Source organism: Pinus tabuliformis, chromosome 9, assembly GCF_031772625.1.
Source record: "Pinus tabuliformis cultivar Carrire ecotype Pingquan chromosome 9, CPIR1, whole genome shotgun sequence".
Lineage (NCBI taxonomy): Eukaryota > Viridiplantae > Streptophyta > Pinopsida > Pinales > Pinaceae > Pinus > Pinus tabuliformis.
The window spans coordinates 1,264,614,261-1,264,633,204 of record NC_142307.1 but is presented as its reverse complement, the minus strand read 5'-3'; the positions used below and the strand labels follow the sequence as shown (position 1 = coordinate 1,264,633,204).

Below are 18,944 nucleotides of genomic sequence, written 5' to 3'. Positions count from 1 at the left end.
TAACGATAAAGGACCCTACTCAAACTAACGCACACAAGATCTAACCAGGTAATGTTTATCACGGCCAAATAAATTTTAAGACGCAAGGACACAACTTGACCTTTTCATGTTTTAAGAGTCGAGAAAAGGCCAAAAAGGTGACTCTAGTCGCCTTCGAATGTTTTGTGAGCCCGAAGTGACAAACTACTCAAGTGAGCCTTTTCTTTTAAGGAGTCTGAAAAGGATCAAAAGTGACTACTCTGGAGAACTAGGCAAAAGGGTTTACCAAACAAATCCGTAAAACTGCATATACACCTTCGCAGTCATATGAAAACCAAGGACTTCCCGTACGGCAGTCAATCTTCCCGAATGCTGTGTTCGGTGCGTTACGGCTTGTAAGGCGGCAGACACGACTTCCTATGGATAAAGGATGATAACCTAGTGGGGTCTCCCCTATATACGCGACGGTACGTGGGAGCTCAAGTCCGTGCTAGACCACTATCGAGTCACAAAAGGAGGAATCACCCAACCGTAGTGTGAAACAACAGTGACTAGGTTTAACGACGCCGGAGCATGTCTCTAGCCTAGACCTCTAATCAGTGAGCGTTATGTTCCAATGCGTTTTTAAGTTCATTCAGTTCATTTTATGGTTGATCTTTAGTTAAGTTTCAATTTCCAGGTCCTACCGTATGTAATCTCTCACAATTCCCTAAATGCAAACTATATGCCAAAGAATATCATTTCGTTCGATGAATACTAACTACGAGAGAGTTGAGAATTTTTCAAACAAAATGACCACAAACAATCAAGAACCACTCTAATGCAGCTAATGACAAATAAACGAAACTTTTCTTTGTTTTAAATCGCTTAATCAATGAAAAGCTTCTAATTTCAATTAACTAATTCAACGCAAAAGAGATTGTTCGTTTTCTTTTCAATGGCAAAGTGCACTAAACAAATTTTGAGAGATAGTAACACCGAGCAAAAAGACCAATTTCACTCAATGAAAACACAATCGAATCCCCAAAACACCAAAACAGTCCTTCAAACCAAGAAGAAAGCACAAAGACCTCTATGAGCTATGTGATCTAAGCCCAAACGAAGCCAAACGAAACCCAAGCGAAAAATAAGCAAATCACTTGAATATCAAGAAAAAGCTTTGACAACTACCGAGCAAATGCAAAAGAATAATCACAACGTTGACTGGACAATCAAAGAACACAAAACACCTATGGGAGGCTCGACGCACAAAGCCACTAGATGCCCTAGGGCTAAAATGTGAAATCGATAGAAAGAGGCAAACACCCGAATGATGAAGGGCTAAAACCAGTCAAACAAGGATCAAACACACTCCAATAATTGAAAAAGACACAACAAGATACAAATCCAAGCTCAGAGGGCTTGAAGACAAGCGAACTGGAAAAGTTGACAGGCCTGGCGCGACTGTAAGGCTAAAAAGCGCGCTAATCAAGTTTGCTAAATCAAAAACAAAAGCAAGCAACCCAGGGCTTGAGAACAGTATCTAGGCAAACCAGGAAGCAAGAAACAGCAAGAAGTCCAACCCAGAAAGCTATCTAAGCAATCAAAGCAAGAAAAACCAAAGAGACAAGACAAACTCCAAGTTGTTTAGTCCGTAAACCAAACCGGAGATTGACTGAAGTGGCGTTGATCTACTTCGCTAATGCACAGCAATAGCGTTTCGAAGGCTACCTGGCCATACTTCAGGCTCCGTCTAAAGTTTACAAATCAAACAACAAGATCTCCCCAGTATGGTCGCCAAATTGTTGTGGAGGTAAATCCTCTCTGCGGACAGAGACGATCCCTACTAGCCCAGGTCGGGTCTAGCAACAATCATACAATGCTATCACGCAAGTTCCTAATTGCAAATAAAAGTGGATGGTGAGAACCTACTTGGATTCCAACGCTAGTGTTCGTAGAAGAGATGTCGCCCTCGTTCCTTTGCCTTGGCCGATCACGATCCCCACGATCTCCGTGATTGGACACCTGCACATGCAAAGAACAACACGAAAACAAGCATAAAATCTAGTAGATGCAATTATATATCAGTCAGAAAAGATATAACTCAACATCAAACATAGGACAATGAGAGTGGAACCATAATGATAGTCATCTATTATTAATAAATAACAAAGAAGAATACAACCATTGTTCTGACGTCAAATCCTCCTTTGGCTGGGTAGTCAGCTACACAAGTCTTGCAAAGCTTGTTGGGATAGGAACAAGCCTCTCTCTCTTTGGGTGACAAGAATCTCCTTACTTAGATTTGGCCTTATGGGTGCAAAGAAGGCTCTTGCAGCTTCAAACTCTCTATCACTATACTAGAACTGGAACTATTGTAACTCTGACTAGCTTGCTCAAGGCATAGAGGCAAGCTTTTATAGATAGAGAAGAAAGAGATAGGATCAACCACATTATTCATGGGATTGGCTTTATCACTTAGAAACTTCCATGAAAGGTGGCAAACCACTTTCCCTTCTATAGAGATTCGAAGCCAAACCATCCTAGCTCAACATAGATTCAGTTGGTGAATGGGTTGAAGAGAACCTTCGGGAGTTTGTTGGTTAAAAACTTTACTCAATTCGGTTGGCGCGAGTGCGACTCTGGGACAGAGCGCCAATGGCGCGCCCTTTTTAGAGGATTTCCCTCATTGGCACGGGTAGTGAACTGTGGACCCGCGCTAATGCAAAAAGAGCTGTTTTCATGGATATTTTGCAGGAGATGTCTTCAGGGCAAATGAAGTTCATACTTAGAGGAATATGATGCAAGTGGTTTCAGGTCATGTCACTTTTCACAGGTCCCGGAATGAGTCCTCCAGTGTGCGAGTGAGGGGGTAATAGGGACGGTGACAAACGGTGACAAATTGCTGTGTAACAATGTTCATTGGTCTAGACTCTAAGGTGATGATTGAAGAAGATTAACTATCACTTGGTCAAATGATCAAATCCCTTCATCAAGGCCATTATACTTTAGTCTTTCCTACTTGTAAACCACATTAGCTCAATGATGCAAATCACATAGTAAGTTAGTAACCATCAAAAACACTTAAGACCAAGCATATCACATTCTGATTCTATTTCAAATGAAGTAATTATATTTGATTAGATAAGCTGCAATTTAATATGGATCAAGAACTATATATATATATATAACATGTCCCTTGTGTCTTGTTTCCGGGGTCAATGTGTCTAGTGTCAAATACTCGTATTTACATGTCTTCCATGTCTCATGTCCTTGTGTCATGTGACTTAGATAGTTTAGTTATTGCAAACATGTGATTGATTGTGTCTAAAGAAACTATTTTAAGAGATTGAGTGATGTAAAACTCAATGTGGATGGTTGTCCAGATAGTTTGGCAATTGTGGATCTAAAGAAGGATCCCTCATTTGTTTAAGACATGGGAGTGGTCTTCTCACGAGGTTAGGCAACAACTTGGGATGTTGTTCAGTAATTGACTTTGGAAGATCCGTGATTCGAGAGTTCTGGAGTGGAACTCGAGAATCCAGTTTGCCTGCTACACCTTTACAAGGGTTATGAGACAACTTGATGGAGTTCTCTCTATGCGATTCTGAAAATGTTTAAATAAGTTAATGAAGATGTTACAGACAAGAAGATCAAGACAAGTTCTTGTTAAGGGAGGGATTTAGAGATTTAACTCCTACTTGTCTTGTGCATATTATTTGATGTTCCTCATCATTAAATGTATTTGTTAATTAGTTGGATCTGAGATATTTAGTCCAACTAAAATAGTTTCTAGATCAGTGTTTAGTCAAGAAATTTAGTCAACTAAGTGATTGTGTGGTTAAGATAGAATTTCTATCTTCAACCAATGATTGATGTATTTATATGTGTCATTAATCTAATGTAATGTGAGTTTTTGGTATGTACTTGATTTCTCAAATCAACTTACATACTAGATAGATTTGTATTTTCTCACATTATTCATATATTGATTTTTTTTTCCCTATTTTCTCTATTCACTAGAATCTTATATTACTATTCAAATGTGAAAAAGCTATTAAAATGAATATCATTTTACAAAAAAATTGTTTAAATATTTATTTTACTATGTAAACATATTCTTTTCAACAGACTTATCTAAAAAATTTACCTTTTAGATTGAGATTTTTTTTTTTTAATTGCGATTTAACTACTTAAGTGTAGATTTTTACAATTTAAATATACGTCCTTTGTTGTTACTTCTGAAAATAACTGACCTATGAAACGTCCATTATTTTCCAAAAACAACAACATTTGATATTTTTAGGTCTATATGTAAACAGATTCTGAACGGACTTGTCTAAATTTTTTAACATTATTGATTTATTTTATTTTTATTGTGATTTAACTTTTTTTTAAGTAATATATGGATCTAAATCGTAGTAGAAATTTAGACCATTCTTTTTATAGTGGTTCAATGTTATTTCTGGAGTCATTTATAGAAATTTAGGAATTGCTCATACAGTCAAAAATGGCCAGAATCCTGGTCAAAAAAATCTCAAAAAATCTTATAGAAGCATTGTTTGAATCATGTTTTTGATGGTGGAAATAAATTCAGCACCATCAAAAACCTTTAAGATGCCTAAAATCTTAAAGTTTAACAACTATAACTTGGATTTACAAAAATCTCTGCCAGATTTTTTCAAAATCTGACCCAAATTTTCATAACTTTCAGAAAAAAACTATGACTAAAGCGTTATTCCCAGGGTACACTGCCTGACATCATGATGTATATGAACAATAATCTATACATCATGAACAACAATCTATAGAAGAAGCACCTGAATTGGCAAAAAAAAAACAATCTCATTAGACTACGGCGTTATTCAAGTGTACACCTGCCTGACATGATGTATATGAACAATAATCTATAGAAGAATCACCATAGCATGACTTGGACTTATTCATGTCGTTTGTGGTGAGTGCTATAAGTAATCCAATATCCACCCATTAGCATTCTTTATTTGACATCCACTGCAAGTTTTATCGATGCGAATCCCAAATTTACACAATAGATAGATCTATATTTTGTCGTATTTGGGTTGGATTTCTTTTTCTTCGCCCAAGTGGTCTGCTGTTGCCTATTCCTGATGCCAGCAATAATTTTTTTGTTTGTTATCCATCCATCCCACATGAATCCTTTACTCCACTAAAACAAGAGATCCATTCTATGATTTATAGTGAGTATTTATCTGGATTTAAATTATATCATAAGTAGGTCTCCATGTGCTTGTCCCAAAAGGGGTTCACTCCAGTCTCATACTTCTGGAGAAAACGTGCCATTTCTGACGGATACATAAAGGCGAATGCAGATTATTCTGTGCAACTGAATTTATGAAATTTAACTACTTCTGCAGAATTTCTTGGGACATGCCAAAGAGTGCCAAATGGCTCTTAGGTACCCTTAACTCACCTACCGTCTCACGCCAGCATCATCCTATCTGACACTTAAATTAGAATAAGGTTGCGGGGCATCTATGTGCATTGAGCCCCAACTTATATAAGAGAATTCTGATACGAATAAAGGTGAATGCAGATTATTCTGCACAATTAAATTTATTAAATTTGACTACTTTTGCATATTCTATAGGGACGTGCCAGAGAGTGCCAAACTGCCCTTAGATACTCTTAACTTCGTGATTATAACTCCACGCATTGTGACTGCAAACTGTGCTATTGATCATAAACATGAATATTCCTCATGCATATCTGGCCAGCTGCTTGTCCCCATATTGGTAGTTATATTGGTATAGTTTAACTAATGTGGTTTTAATCGGTAGCAACCTGCTCATGTTTTGCTTTGATCCATTCAAACCAGCAAGGTTGAAGCTTGAGCGCTGTTGTGAGTGATAGCTGGTTACTTAAGTGGAAACCATCATACCAAGTGTTGACTTGTTATTGTTCTCGAGATCATTTGTTGACAGAGAGTTTGGAGTTATTTCTTTGAATGCTAACAATGCCAATTCAAAGTATTCAACCAGGTTATTTCTAAGTAGCTCACTCTCAAAGCTTACATATCCAAAGTCCATCACATATAATTTGACATTTTTGTTTTCAAGAATAGCATAGAGAATAACAAGCTTTAATCTTCTAAAGATCAGATAAAATATGCAGGATTTTCTCAGTGGTAATTGCATTGGTTGAATTATTAAAGAATCATATTTTTTGGTACTTAATGAACAGTCATCTATCCGTCAGATGTTTATAGTATTTGAATCAGTTAGTTTCCTTTGCTTGTGGCCTTGAGAGAAGCAAAGACACCTAGCGTCTCTGCCACTCTGAGACTAACAAATTCATGAAGTTTATTATGAAAAAATGGATAATTTCATTACGGGCATGGCTTGCAACAACTGTTCTAATTAAATCATGTATATTTCTTTATTGTCGCCCAATCAAAGTATATGTAAAAGAGACCTTACAATTTAAACTGTCCAAAACATTGGTAAAGGGATTTGCAGGGTACAGATGGTTTAAAAAGACAACCCTGACTGTTTTTCTTCATTTACCAATTATAGCAAAGGCTCATGTAACTATAGAATAGAATCCATATCCCTGTTTCCTCTCGTAGGTGATGAGAACTTAGTCTGAATATACAAAGTAAATGTTCTTTATGCATAGATATTTTTTCTCGACGCTGTTATTGTTCTTTGTAAGTAATTATCAGGTTGATCTCATGTTCATAGAATCTCATTTCCTCCCTAGTTCCTTGCCACAAGTTTTTTTGCACCAAGTCCCAAATGGCCAATGGTTCATCCAAAAAATCTTCTTCTTCAATTTCACATTTGTTAATCTATTTCATCATGTCATGGTACCAACCCTTCTCTTGAGATGCAATCTTTGCTTGCATCGGAAATCTGGTCCTATCCATTTGCTTTATTATAAAAATATATGTCATAAACTGGCATATTGATTCTCCTTCTAAATGTGACATACTTGTTTCTGCTGACATAATAGAGTAAGGGATCTGTATTTTCTCTACTAGGAACCTTTTCTGAACTCTTTCAAAATTCTTGCAAGTTTCTTTAGAGAGGTTTAGAGCCCAAACAAGGTAACCATACAAAAATACTATTTGCGCAAATGTTTTAAAGATTAACTTCCTCAATTTCTAACTCCATAACTCAATTTTTCTGCATTTATTCTACATAGAGTAGAGGGCCTTCATGAACCCAACAACCAATTTCTCCACACAAGAGTTCCCATGATAACTACAATCAAATTCGATACTCGGGCACTTGTAAGAAGAAAATACCTCCAACTTGTTACCATTAAAGTGATGGTTATACTTGTAACCACCAGTAGTACTTGTGCAACTAGAGGCTTGAGATACAACGAGGTTCTATCATACTTGTCTCATTTCAGATACATCCAAACATTTGCATAGTTTAAGGTTCCTCCCAGAGTCAGTTTCATCATATTCCAAAATAAACTGCTATTTTTGGCATTTTATTTTTTTCAGTATCTGGACATTTGGGTTCTACATATCAGAGATGATTACATATTTTTTATCCTCGTGAAAAGGAGTCCAATGAGACTTCTTTTAGCTGTATGAAAGATGATCAATATTGTTTGCACTGTCGCATTTTGCTTTTTGTTTTTTCAGAGCTCCATTTCTTCAGGATTAGTCTTTCTTGCTTCTTCTTTTGTGTTTTATGGAGGAAAACTGTTTTTTGGGAACATTATAATTAACAGTTTCAATGTATGGCAAGTACAAGTTGAATGTCTTGTTTTGAACATGCAATGGTGGAGTGGTTAAAGGCTTCCAGTGGTGAAGAATGATGAGTCAAGATTGGTGTCGTGCAAGTAGATTTTCTCTTAGGGTGACATGTGGTATCTAAATGGAGGATTTTCATTTCTCATGAGAAGACTAAGTTTGACTCATGTAAACCCTAATTTGAGTGGCTATGTTTAGGCTCATTATTCCCAAGTTTGAATTTCCAAACGTTGATTCTATATGCTAAATTTAACCATTCTACAACCTAGTTTGACCTCTTGGGCATATTTGTCATACACTAATTCTATTTAGCTTAAATTTGAGCTTTAAATAAAATGTTTTATATCTAACTCACCCTAGTTATTTTTTATTGGCACACATGCTTAGCATGTTGCTTTGTCAAGAAAAGCTCAAAGCTCAAAGCTCAACTTTATCCAATTTTTAACATGAGAATAAAGCAACCAATTCCACAAAAGCTAAAAGAATTAAAATAGAGAAAAACCTACTAAAATAAGCAGCAAATTGAGTTGGCAACCATACAAAGGATGACAGAACTTGGTATGTTTTTATTGCATTCATGCACTGGTAGAAAGGGAAAATTGATTCTCTTCAGAGTGAGCTTCTATACATGCATATTTGAGAGACAAAGCAAGGGTTAGACAATATTCTTTCAGACCAGATTGTAGCATCCAACAACTCTTCACTCATCCATTCTCTCAGAACTTAGACCACTTCCTCCACTGCAAGCAAGGAGATCCATGGCAGTCTGCCACCTACGACTCACTATGATGCAATCAATCTCTCAAGTAATATTTGATTTGGTAAAATTATGCTTTGCTCTAGCTCTTTGAACTTATTGGATGTCATTGATTAATTTGTTTTTGCAGTATTATGGTAGTTTACAATGAACTTATTTTGAATCTTCTTCACCTAAGGCGCACATCCATTCCACTCATGCCCATTAAATTCATTGTTTTTTTTTTGTATGTTTAACTCACCTTTGACTACATATTGGTAGCTCAAGAGTGAGTTTTTACTGTCTACTAATCAATGGGACGTTTACATAAAAATATTAGTTTGATAATAACACACAACCCCAAGGGACACCACCCTCAAGTTGGAAAAGCACCAACCTGAATGGAGAGGCTTCCAGTGGTCAGAAGGTTGGTTGCCTATAATTATTAGGTAGGTCTATCAATGCAGATTTGCGTCATAACAAATTGGCATCATTGTTAGGGACTTCATCAATCCTCAAACATCTTTAATGACATCAATGAGATTTTCTTTGTGTATTATATTTTCTATCTCACCTAATGACTTTAGTATTGTAGGGTTTTATCATGCTGAAATACCAAAGAACATCCCCTTGATTTTACTCTCTGCAAGGCATGATTCTAGGCCTTAATGAATATCTATTCCTAAACACAAAGTCAGATCAGTGCTTGAGTCTCCCTTGGTGATTCCATTGTGGAAGGATTCTGATTGATCATAAATGTTGAATCGATATAATAGGTGCAGGATAATATATCCCTGGTGTTGGAGTTATTTCACAATAAAAAGGGTGAAGATGAAACTAAACCTGATTTTCATAGTATATTTGTCTAGGGATTGCATAAGATTGTAATGTCCCTAACCGCATAGAAAGCATAAGACAGGGTTTCACTAGCCTAATAAGTTTCAGTAGGCTAAGGCGGGGAAAAATTTAACTAAAGGAACATGATTCCCCTAGAAAAAACATTATAAAAGTTAAAGTGGTGAAAAATGGGTCATATCCTAGGCTAATGAAAAGTCACTTCAATTTATAAAGTGAAAAGTTCCTAAAGTGACTTCATAAAATTAAAAAGTTAAAATGGCGCAAAAGTGGCCACTAAGTTATAAAAGGGGAAAAGTAAGGAGTCTCTCCTCATTCTATCACTTGCCATTTGAAAAAAAATGGATTTTGGAGAGATTTTGGAGAAAAACTTAGGGCTTGAGAAACCCTAGCATCGATTTCTAGTTTCAGTGTTGAAACTATACACCCTAGTTGGTTTAGAGAGAGGAATCATTTGGATTTTGCCATTGTGCTATCAGGGAGAAGAAGATTTGCAGAAGATAATAGAGGTAAAAGGTGTTATTAGTTTATTTTATCTTCTAACTTTGAGTTTCTCATATATTTTTGACAGGATGAGAATACCCAAGAAGACACTAGGATTCCAGGCCCAAATCCGAGCCATAAGAGGGATGATTTTAGCTCCAAATAAGGGGTCGAATCTATTAAGCAAAGAGGAAGATTTTCCAGAGAATAAAAGGACATATTGCCTCAGTTTGTGGGTTGAATCTCTTGTTGGAAGTAGGGGTTGTATTCAGATTTGAAAGGAACACGAGTTCTTGGTATTGTCAACTGAGTATACAGCTGGAAGTTGGGTCGAGTTCTAACACCTGAAGGTGGCCGAGTCTTCCCCCATTTGTTTACTACATGGGTTTTCAGAGACTGAGTTTCATTCTACTAATAGAGGTAGAAAATATCCTTATCAAGGGGACGAGTTGTGTTACAGTCAAGGACAAGTTCAACTAAGAAGAAAAGGGTGTGCTTACATTCTCCTGAAGGACTTGATTTATGCATTTTTGAGATTCCCAATTCACATTCCTTTCTGGTCAAAATCTGTGCCTGAGTTGAGGTTGAATCTACCATTGTTTGGGGACTGAGATTCCTTATCATAAATTGATGTAGGTCGTGGAGCTATCCCAAGTTTTCCTATGCCATTACTGATCTTATAATCTTTGTTATTTATTTTTGTTAAGTAGCTAAATATTATCATACTTTCGTTGTGTAAACCTAGGTTGTGTTTGGAAGAAGAAAAGTGATTTAATATGCTGCAATATATGTATATATATATATATAGATATATAGATATATATATATATATATATATGGTGTTCCTTTTTTGAGTTTGATACATGTTACTTTCTATGGTTTGGAAGCATTGGTTGGTGTGATTTTGCTATTGAATATCTCTATTTGAAAGCATAAATATTGAAAATATACCTACAACTAGACGCACCTAAACCTTTTGACAAAATATCTCACCCAAGGATTCAATAAACTCAAAAAAATACAGTGGATATAATGAGCCATTTCCAAGAAGGAATCCTACAATGGTATCAGAGCATGTTCTTGGATAACTGTGGGATCTAAGGGCAGATTATCAGTGATTTCATGAGTTTCGAAGACAATCATTTAAGTGGGGTAACCTATAGAAGGGGCTATCAAGGCAGAGATCCCACTCCATTTGGGAAGAAGAAGAGTCTCCAGAGAAGAGAAGAGAGGAAGATGAAACCCCTAGAAGGGGAAAAGAGGTAGAAGAGACACCTAAAAAAGAAGAGTCGAACATGGGGATAAGGAGACTCAAGCATAAAATGGCTTTCTTAGTGCACTGCATTATTTGGCAAAGGGACAGAAGGAGATGGTGAATCTGATGGGTAGGATATCAAACAAAGAGACTACCACTGAGAAGGGTCCTATTAATGGAGAGGGGTCTAATAGTGCTGAGGGAAGCCATGCCCATACTACCATTGGGAGCCATTCACACTTATACAACAAAGCACGTAGACCCAACATGACTCGATTCATACATGATGCGGTAGAGAGCTAGAGATAGCAGATGAGTCAGGGGATCCCTTATGCAGATTATTTGGAGGAGTATAGAGAATTTGTGATATTCCCACTTAGCAATTTGCTAAGGGGAAATATCAATTTTGTCATATTTTGCACTTTCACTTAGGAAAATTGGGTTGCGGGGCCCCACTTGAGTTTGGAGCTAATGCAAGGGCCCAAATTAGGAGAAAAGGGAAAAATCAAATGGTTAGTGGATGGTGGGGACCACTCCAAGGTGGAAATATGCTCCCCTCTTGGAAATGTGCATTTCTTGGAGGGAAAGGATGGAGGGTTCGATGGTTGGGCCCCACATGGGAAAATTGGAGGCACAACGACAAAAAAGGAGGATGCACTCATTTCGGGTATCTTTGATCATTTGAGCATTCTCCTTGACTAGCACGCTTGAGTTGGAGGCCAAGTCTGCAGGTGCTATTGAGCATAAGAGATTTTTAGGCGAGAATCTCACCCTTGCTTCGGTGGACCTCGAGTGCCAACCCTAGGAGGGAGTTTAAATCATTTTGAGATCGATTTGGGAGCATCACAGCATGTTTGTGGAGTGAGTTCAGTAGAGACTGCGTAGGGCTTGCGCAACTCTATTTCATGCCACACGTGGGACATAAGGACGAAGAGGAATTTGGGGTTGAGCTTTGTGGAGGAGTTCCGGGAGGAGAATTGCTGAATATATCAACCATTTTGGGGGCATTTAGCAGCATCATTTATAGGTGGGTCGAAATACCCAACAACTGGAGGAGCTAGGGGAAATTGGGTCGAAATTCTGAGGTCAACATTTGGCCAATTCCTTCATAGGTTTTTGTGGGTTATTGGAGGAGAGCCCGAGGTTAATTTCCCAGAATTTTCTGAGCACCAGAGGAGGTCCTAGAAGCCATTGTTTGCAGCCAGCAGTGCAGATTTCAAAGGAGCATTGCAGAGCTTTGTTGGGGACAACTACACTTGTGTGCAAGCAGCTAATTTCATCACATGGGCATTGTTAGCTTGCCTTGGGAAAGCCCAAGTGCGTGCATTCTGATCTTATCTTGTACCCAACATTTATATTTATAAAATGGCTCAGCTCAGCGTAGTTTATGGCATTTTTTGGGTGTTTAATGTGGTGTGAATTTGTGTGTGTGTTTTTGCTATGTTTGCTTTGTTTATCATTGTAAATTTCCTTTAGGAATATTATAGTGGTATCAGAGCTCATAGTCTTGGCTCAGCCTGTGGGAGTAGTATCAGTCTATGACACCAGAAGATCAGCAAAACGTGACTTACCAAAGGCAGAGGTAGGAGCAGAGAAAGGCAGTTGCAAATTACCCCAGATCCAGTGATTGTTGAAACGGAGGTTGAAAGACCAAACATGGGGGATAATGAGGGAGACAAAAGGAGTAAAGAGGAGGAGTTTTCCCAACACCTTCTGAAGGTCGTTCAGGATTTGTCTAAGGGTATTGAGGAACTGAGGCAACAAACTTGCAGCAACAACAAGGGCAAAGGAATTCAAGGGGAATTCCAAATTGGTGAAGGCTCTAGCACTTTGCAGCACCACGCAGCTCATGGCCCTAACGCACCACTCATTCCTAGTACACCACCCAGATCCACTATCCCCACGTTTTTAGCATCCAGCGCTGGAGGGATGCAAGGGAAAGAGGAGATGCCCATGGGAGACAATTTTGTGGAGTATTAGTCCTATGGGCCGGACTTTAGAGAGGCTATTACCTTCAGGGACTCTTTCTAGTTGAAGGGTAACTATAGGAGCAAGGGACATTGTGGAAGAGACTACACACATGGCACGAACTTGCAGCGTACCATGGGGAAATTGTTCCTCCCAACTTTTGATGGCTCGTCCAAGAGCTTAGCAAGAGCATGGGTTGAGAAGCTAGATGTCTACTTCCAACTCAATCAAATGACAAAGGGGGAGGCAATTAAAATTGCCACATTGCATTTAGAAGGGGAAGCCCATGACTGGTGGTTCCATGGGCTAACCACGATGGGGCATGCAGGAGTTATAGCCTATGAGGATTTCACTAGGAGGGTGCTGGAGCATTTTGAGAGGAGAGACCCAGAGGAGCACTTTGGGGAGTTGACAAGGCTCAAGCAGACGGGGAGTGTTGAGGCCTACATCTCTGAGTTTCTGAGATTGTCAGTGATGGTGCCCGATCTATTAGAGGCCAGGAGGGTTTTCATGTTTGTAGAGGGGCTAGCAGAGCCACTAAGGGGATTGGTGAAGTCCAATAGGCCCACCACCTTGCAAGACGCAGTTGGGAGAGCACGAGACTTCAAGGATGGTCTACCCAAGTCCCGAGCGCCGGTACCACCCAGACAGGGGTTCCAGCAGAGGGGGAGAGACACTAGGGATCCACCACCGAGAGCCAACCAAGGGTGTGGACAGTTGGATGAGGAGAACTCTAGAGGAAGAAGGTATGCTTCACTTGTTAGGAACCGTGGGCACTCGACCATAGATGCACAGCGGGCAAGGCCCACTACATTGAGGTCTACTCTGACATTGACCAAGAGGACGATGTAGAGTTAGAGGTAGGAGGAGATGACAGCGTGGCGCACATGGAGGGGGGACCACCACCACCAGGGAGAGCCCCTTTCGCACCAACTAGAGGGGTCCTTGCATCCTTATGTGTGGGTACCCAAGGTTTTGACATTGAGGATCAGAGGAATAGTGCAGGGACAACGTGTCTCAGTTTTGGTGGACAGTGGGGCCACCCACAACTTCATCGATGCATAGATGGTGCAGAGGAGAGGGATCATGACCAAGTAGTTCGAGGGGTTCTCAATCCTTGTGCCTAGGGACAGGACCATGCAGTGTACACAATATGTTCCCACTCTAATAGTGACCATGGGGAACGATACAATGATAGATCATTTCTTCGTGGTAGATGTGTCGGACACTAATGTGGTGATGGGTGTCCAGTGGCTCTATTCTCTTTGTTGAGTCACTATTGATTGGAGGAAGTTGGACAAGGTTGGATGATAACTTGGTTGTTCTTAGGGGCATGCACTCTTACTCTCCACAGACAGTCTCAGCACATCGGATGGAGGCTGACCTGAGGCACAGTGACATTGAGTGGGTAGTGGAGTTGAGGATTTCTAAGGTTGGGGGTTAGCCCAAGCCACCACACCTTGACATACAAACCATTCTGGACAAGTACCCGATAGTGTTTGGGGACATACCACTAGGACAGCCACCTAACTGGGGGTTTGAGCACACGATTGAGTTGGAGCCAAGGATACAGGTCGTTATTACGACACCCTACAGACATCGCAAGGCTTATAGGGATGAGATTGAGTGAGCCATCCCTGAGTTGTTGGCACTTGGGCATATTAGGCCTAGCTCTAGCCCCTTCGCTTCATCAGTTGTCCTGGAAAAGAAGAAGGATGGGACACTACACATGTGCATAGACTATCGGGCACTCAACATGAAGACCCCGAAAAACTGCTACCCCATTCCACACATAGATGAGTTGATGAATGAGCTGAGAGGAGCTAAGTTCTTCTCCAAGATAGACTTGCGTTCAAGATATCACCAGATCAAAGTGAGGAAGTAGGACATCCCAAGACGGCTTCTAGGTGCCACTATGGGCACTTCAAGTTCTCAGTTATGCCCTTTGGTCTAACCAACGCACCTACCACCTTTCAGTCTTGCATGAACCATGTGTTCCGTGGGAAGTTGCAGAGATTTGTGTTGGTGTTTTTCGACGACATTCTGATTTATAGCCGAACCTGGGAGGAGCAGTTGCAACACTTGGAGGTGGTGTTGTGCATCTTAGAGGAGCAGTAGTTCTATGCCAAGTTGTCCAAGTGTGAGTTCGGATTGATAGAGATGATTTATCTAGGGCATATTATTGGGGAGGATGGTGTGAGAGTGCACGAGGAGAAGATTAGGGCCATCCGAGACTGGCCAGTGCCCCGGAATGTGACAGAGTTGAGGGGTTTTGTGGGTATATGCACTTACTACAGGAAGTTCGTGAAGGGCTTCTCACAGTTGGCAGCTCCCCTCACGGATTTGACCAAGAAGGGGGCATTTAAGTGGATCGATGGAGCACATGAGGCTTTTGAGCGTATCAAACAAGTGATGAGTAGCTTCCCAGTGTTGGCACTCCCAAATTTCACGCAGCCCTTTGTGCTTGAGTGCGATGCATCAGGGGAGGGAGTAGGAGCGGTCCTGATGCAGGGGGGCACTCGATAGCTTTTGAGAGTCGGAAACTACTTCCCCATGAGCGGCTATACTCCATATATGACAAAGAGATGTTAGCCATCATGCATGCGCTAGCCAAGTTCAGACAGTACTTGGTAGGAAACAGGTTCCAGGTGAAAATAGATCATAATAGCCTCAAATTCTTTTTGGAGCAGAAGCAACTACAAGAGAGGCAACAAAATTGGGTGAGCAATATTCAGGCGTATGTCTTTGACATTGACTATGTAAAAGGTCAACACAACGTGGCAGTGGATGCTCTGCCTAGGAGACCAGCCACTATTTTGTTGATGAGCATGGCGTCGAGCTGGAAGGCACAGTTCTAGTGGAGTATTCCAAGGACCGATTTTCTTGTGAGGTCCTGGATAGTACAGTTATGGATGACTGGTATAGGGTGATGGACGAGGTGATATACTACAAGGAACGAATCTATTTAGTTCCTAGCTCCCACTTGAGGGAGAAGATCATGCAGGCCGCCCACAACTGACCGTTAGCCGGGCACCAGGGTTCACCAAAACTTACAAGACTATTAGGGAGCGTTTTGCATGGAGGGGCATTAAGGATGATGTTCTACAACACGTCCAGGAGTGCGATATGTGCCAGAGGAACAAGGGTGAGCAGACACACCTTGCTGGATTGTTACAACCTCTTCCTATTCGTAAGGGGAAATGGGAGAGTATCTCATTGGATTTTATCACCGAGTGGCCTATAGTGCAAGGCAAGGACTGCATTTACGTGGTGGTATACAGGTTGACAAAATTTGCCCACTTTTTGCTATTTCATCCCAATCCTTGGTCTCACAAGTGGCTGAACTATTTTTCAAGGAGCTGATTCGGCTTCATGGTCTTCCAAAGACCATTGTCAGTGACCGGGACAGCAAGTTCATGGGGGTATTTTGGCAGGAATTGTTCTGGCTAGTGGGTACGAAGCTCACCCCAACCACTAGTTACCACCCTCAGACGGATGGGCAGACAGAGATTGTAAACAAGTGGTTGGAGGGCTATCTATGCAACTATGTGATGGGCCAGCAGCATGCATGGATATGGTGGTTGCATTTGGGCGAGTACTGCTACAACATAACATACCCCATGTCCATAAGTATGTCCCCATTCAGAGCTTTGTACAATTATGATGCATTATCTTTCGCTGATTTGATGTTTGGAGACAGCAAGGCCCCTAGGGCCAAGGATTGGATTCAGGAGAGCCAAGATATTTTACAGGCTCTCGAAGATAACCTACAGACTGCACAAAACTAGCAAAATCTTTACGCTGACAGAGGATGAGTAGAGAGGCAGTTTGAGGTTGGGGATCTTGTTTTTTTGAGACTTCAACCATACAAACAATCCACGCTCAAGCAGAAGGGGGTTGATAAGCTCAAGCCCCACTTTTATGGGCCATACAGAGTCACCGGGAGGGTTGGGGAGGTAGCGTATGAGATGGAGCTACCCCCAGGGAGCCGAATTCACAACATTTTCCATGTATTTTGCCTGAAAAAGGCATTGGGGCAGCAGGTGACAGCAACTATAGAGTTATCACCCACAGATGATGAGAGACATCTTGTTTTGGAGTCAGAGGCCATTTTGGACACTTGTGAGAGACACTTGCGAAACAGAGTCATCAGGGAGTTTTTTGTGAGGTGGAAGAATATGCCATATGAGGATGCCACTTGGGAGGGAGAGCAGATACTCCATCATCCATGATTGCAGTTGCTTGAGGGAAAGAAACATTTTGGCAAGGAGGATTTTGATATTCCCACTTAGCAAAATTGCTAAGGGGAAAGATCAATTTTGCCAATTTTGTCATATTTTGCACTTTCACTTAGGAAAAGTGGGTTGGAACTTGCAAGATCCCACTTGAGTTTTGGAGCTAAGGTAAGGGCCCAACTTAGGAGAAAAGGGAAAAATCAAATGGTTAGTGGATGATGGGGACCACTCCAAGGTGGAAATACGCTTCCCTCTTGGAAATGCACATTTCTTGGAGGGAAAGGATGGAGGGTCCGATGGCTAGGCCCCACATGGGAAAATTGGAGGCACAACAACAAAAGAGGAGGAGGCACTCATTTTGGGCATATTTGATCATTTGAGCATTCACCTTGACTAGCAAGCTTGAGCTGGAGGCCAAGTCTACATGTGTTGTTGAGCACAAGAGATTTTCAGGCGAGAATCTCACCCTTGCTTTTGTGGACCTCGAGCTCCAACCCTAGGAGGGAGTTTCCATCATTTTCAGATCGGTCTGGGAGCATTGTATCATGTTCGTGGAGTGAGTTCAGCAGAGATTGTGTAGGGCCTGCGCAACTCTATTTCGTGCCACACGTGGGACACGAGGAAGATGAATATGGGGTTGAACTTTGTGGAGGAGTTCCAGGAGGAGAATTTCTGAATATCTCAGCCATTTTGGGGGCATTTAGTAGCATCATTTACTGGTGGGTCGAAATACCCAGCAGCTGGAGGAGCTAGAGGAAATTGGGCCGAAATTCTGAGGTCAACATTTGGCCAATTCCTTCATGAGTTTTTCTAGGTTATTGGAGGAGAGCCCAGGGTTAATCTCCTGGAATTTTTTGAGCACTGGAGGAGGTCCGAGCAGCCATTTTTTGCAGCCAGCAGTGCAAATTTCAAAGGGGCAACACAGAGCTTTGTTGGGGACAACTACACTTGTGTCCGAGCAGCTGATTTCATCACTTGGGCATTGTTAGCTTGCCTTGGGCAAGCCCAAGTGCATGCATTTCGATCTTATCTTCTACCCAACATTTATATTAATAAAATGGCTCAGATCAGCGCAGTTTATGGCATAGTCTAGGTGTATAATGTGGTGTGAATTTGTGTGTGTGTGTTTTTCTCTACGTTTGGTTTGTTTATCATTGTAAATTTTCTTTAGGAATATTACAACATTGGGATGTGAGTTCCAAACTGCTATGAGTTTCACAGGCTTATGCCACCTCCAAATAAAAAGAAAGCCTAAGGCAGCTTATAAGGATTTGAGGTAGAATCACGAGCTATAGGAGACATTGGGAAAGGTGACAATTCCTTGCTTTGATGGGTCATCTAAATGCATACATCAGTCATGGGTGCAAAAGCTGGATACATGTTTCCAGGTACATCATACGACGGAGGATGAGGCCATTAAGCTAGCCATATTGCACTTGAATGGCAAAGTTGATGAGTGGTGGTACCATGGGTTAGTGACATTGGGTCATACTAGCATCACCTCATACATTAATTTTACTCAGAAATGTGAAAATTTCACTATTGAAATTATATCGCAAAAACTGGCATTACTTCTTCTAACTGTAAATTAATTATGTAGTTTATTGATACGGCAACAAAGAATTAATCACATTGCAACCTTCACAAATAAAAATACTGCGAAAGATAAACTGGAAACTGAGAAAATACTGGCACACACACAAA

The 18,944-nt window shown here is 40.6% G+C and overlaps 1 protein-coding gene across 1 annotated transcript in view; it reads left to right on the top strand.

The window, feature by feature from the left end:
* The first annotated feature begins 5,796 nt into the window (after positions 1-5,796).
* LOC149153136 (putative ABC transporter C family member 15) overlaps positions 5,797-18,944 on the top strand; it is a 170,483-nt gene continuing 157,335 nt past the window's right edge. The window contains exon 1 of the mRNA XM_089439630.1: positions 5,797-5,978. Coding sequence (XP_089295756.1) covers positions 5,945-5,978 — 34 coding nt within the window. The 5' untranslated portion in view covers positions 5,797-5,944. The remainder of the gene's footprint in view (positions 5,979-18,944) is intronic.